General features: G+C 36.2%; 1 protein-coding gene across 1 annotated transcript in view; it reads right to left on the bottom strand.

Moving 5' to 3' along the window:
* The window catches only part of EIF4G3 (eukaryotic translation initiation factor 4 gamma, 3), a 128,575-nt gene extending 126,996 nt beyond the window's left edge, over positions 1–1,579 (bottom strand). The window contains exons 1-2 of the mRNA XM_012659254.1: positions 1,281–1,579; positions 1,058–1,071 (exon numbers count right to left, since the gene is read on the bottom strand). Of these exons, the coding sequence (XP_012514708.1) occupies positions 1,058–1,071; positions 1,281–1,520 (254 nt within the window). The 5' untranslated portion in view covers positions 1,521–1,579. The remainder of the gene's footprint in view (positions 1–1,057; positions 1,072–1,280) is intronic.
* Between the last annotated feature and the right edge of the window lie 926 nt (positions 1,580–2,505).

Raw genomic sequence — 2,505 nt, 5'->3', positions numbered from 1 at the left:
AGGAGCAAAAGATGGTCAATTACAGTTGGGGGCTATAATTGTGCACTTTACTCTTGCAAAACTGAAGGATAAAAATGTAATTTACACAGTCCTAAAAATAACAATAGTATCTCAATTTCCTGAAGATTGGTGGTAGCTACAAGTACTTGGTGATGTGGGATAGGCCTAGATTTTTTTTTTAAACAGAGCAGACAAGCCTAGTTCTATAAAAGCAATGTCAGTACGTTGAGTCCTAAGGTTAATAAAAAAGTTTCACAATAGCATAATGTTACAATTTCATAAAGCCCATCAACAGGAGTTTACTGGTAGTGGAAACATCACTATATTAAAGTGCTAAGTATTAGTCAGTGGTTTTCAAATATTTCTGACTACAATTCACAGTAAGAAATACAATAACTTCATGATTCAGGACAAATATAATCATATACATAACTAAAAGTTTCACCAAACATTGTAATGTGCTAAAAATTTTTTTACTATATTCTCCTTTTTAAAAAATGTTGGTTGTGACCCATTATATTAATTTCACAACCTATGCAATCTATTAAAACCTAAAGTTTGAAAAACACTGGTCTAGATTATTTTTAAGGTTTGGTATTTCATACTCAAACCCTACCTCACGCAAAACTTACTCTAGATTTGGCAAACTTTCTTAAGAAAAACTTTCTACCTATCCCAAACTTACCATCAAAGGAACCACCTTTCCCCACATGTCCACAACAAATCTTTCCATAAATCTCAAAGTCAATCATGGTTTATATAGTATTAGGACAGAAGTTTAATGCATTTGATGGTATCTTAAAAGGAAAGATCCTCCAGGGTTTATCATACATTTCATAGGGCACCTCCCACACTGCACATACTCAGTATTTCAGCCATACTCTTTCTGAGTTATTTGTATCAGACAGAGTTCAGTTCTACAAAGTGATTTATCTTAATAAACTGAGTTCACGGATTGTGAAATGATAAGCAACTCGATCTCAAGGGACATGGTCATATCTATAATACTCCTTTCAATTAAAAAGAATAAAATTAAATTTCTCTTAACAAATACCACCAGCCTGGCACTGACTGATTCCTTTGCCAGCTGCTCTTCCAATGCCAGTAAAAGGGGAATACAAGCATCAGATATCATTTTTGCCAACACCGAGCTCTCTGGATTTGTTACCCACTAACTTAGGCGTGATGATCTATTCTGTAAATACTACACTGTGATGGACCTCTTCCTTCCATCCAGTATCTCTGTATGAGGAGGCAACATTTCTCTAAGGCTGCAGCACAGTCACGGGGAGAAGGAAAGAGGCACACAGGTAGGCAGGGACAAACTTACCTGGTTTAAATGGGAATGTGACCCCGTCACCAGAACTATCAGTAGAGCCTGAATTAGCATCTATTCCTTCACCCTCAGAAACACTCTCAGCACCATTACGTATAGGCTCAGCTTCTTCTCCATTTTCTTCCATAGTTTTCACTTTATTTACGTCAGAGGGGTCTCTTTCAGGATGAAGCCCTTGGCTCATTTTATCTTGTTCAGATTCAAGTACTCTGTCAACTGAAAGGTCCTCTTCAACTTTAGGCTAAATAATAAGTGAACAAAGAGGTTACTTTTTTTTCACATGTGTAAATATACATAAAGATGTACACCTACCCCTTCTAAAAGGATAGAAAAATATGTCATTCAAAATAGGAATGTCTGTGTTCAGCATATGCTACTAGAATGGGAGTTTTTAAAAATACTTTTCTCATTTCAGCACCCGGGATAAGACAGACAATTCAAATGGGTACTGAAGTACATGAGACTAATAATATCCAAATACACCAAAGGTTAGAATGGAAAGAACTGTTAATCCTTGGAACTTGATGGACATGAAAGAGTCCTAGTCAGAAATCTAAAACAAGCACTCCCACTGTTGCCACTGAAGCTCAGCAAATATAAAAAGAAACATCAGAGGGTTTTTTTTGTACAGTCCTCTGGCTGTGAAATGGAGAGTTCAGGGAATAGCTTAAAGCATGTGTAAGACTTAAAAGCTGATCATATCTAATTTTATAAGAAGGCCAGTTGTTAGTTAAACTCTATTTTGTTTATTGGTTCTGAGACTTCTCTGAGACTGTGACCTTACATATATAGAAAAATCTTACCATATACGAAAAAATGCTTAGAACATATCTCCCGAGGGAGAAATCTGGGTTCTGGGGTATCATGCCTATTTTTAAAAGGCAGAAAAGAATTGAAGTTATTCCCCAGATTATTTTGGACCATCTCAGTATCAGATATCAAACAAAATGGCTTTCTAAGGGCCTCGTGAATCATCAAAACTCCCCGAGGCAAAGTTTTCCATGAACTTTAAGTCTTTTTCATTTTCATGAAGTGTAAGCACTCTGAAAACAATCCTCTGGAACAAGCCTTAGAGGAAAAAGTCATCCCAACCGATAAATTCACACTATAAGAAGAACTAAAAATTGGGGCTGGTTCAACAGAGGATTGAGTAAAAGAGTGCTGCATAT

This window comes from Propithecus coquereli, unplaced genomic scaffold (assembly GCF_000956105.1).
Source record: "Propithecus coquereli isolate 6110/MARCELLA unplaced genomic scaffold, Pcoq_1.0 Scaffold600, whole genome shotgun sequence".
Lineage (NCBI taxonomy): Eukaryota > Metazoa > Chordata > Mammalia > Primates > Indriidae > Propithecus > Propithecus coquereli.
This window is presented reverse-complemented; position numbering and strand designations above follow the sequence as displayed.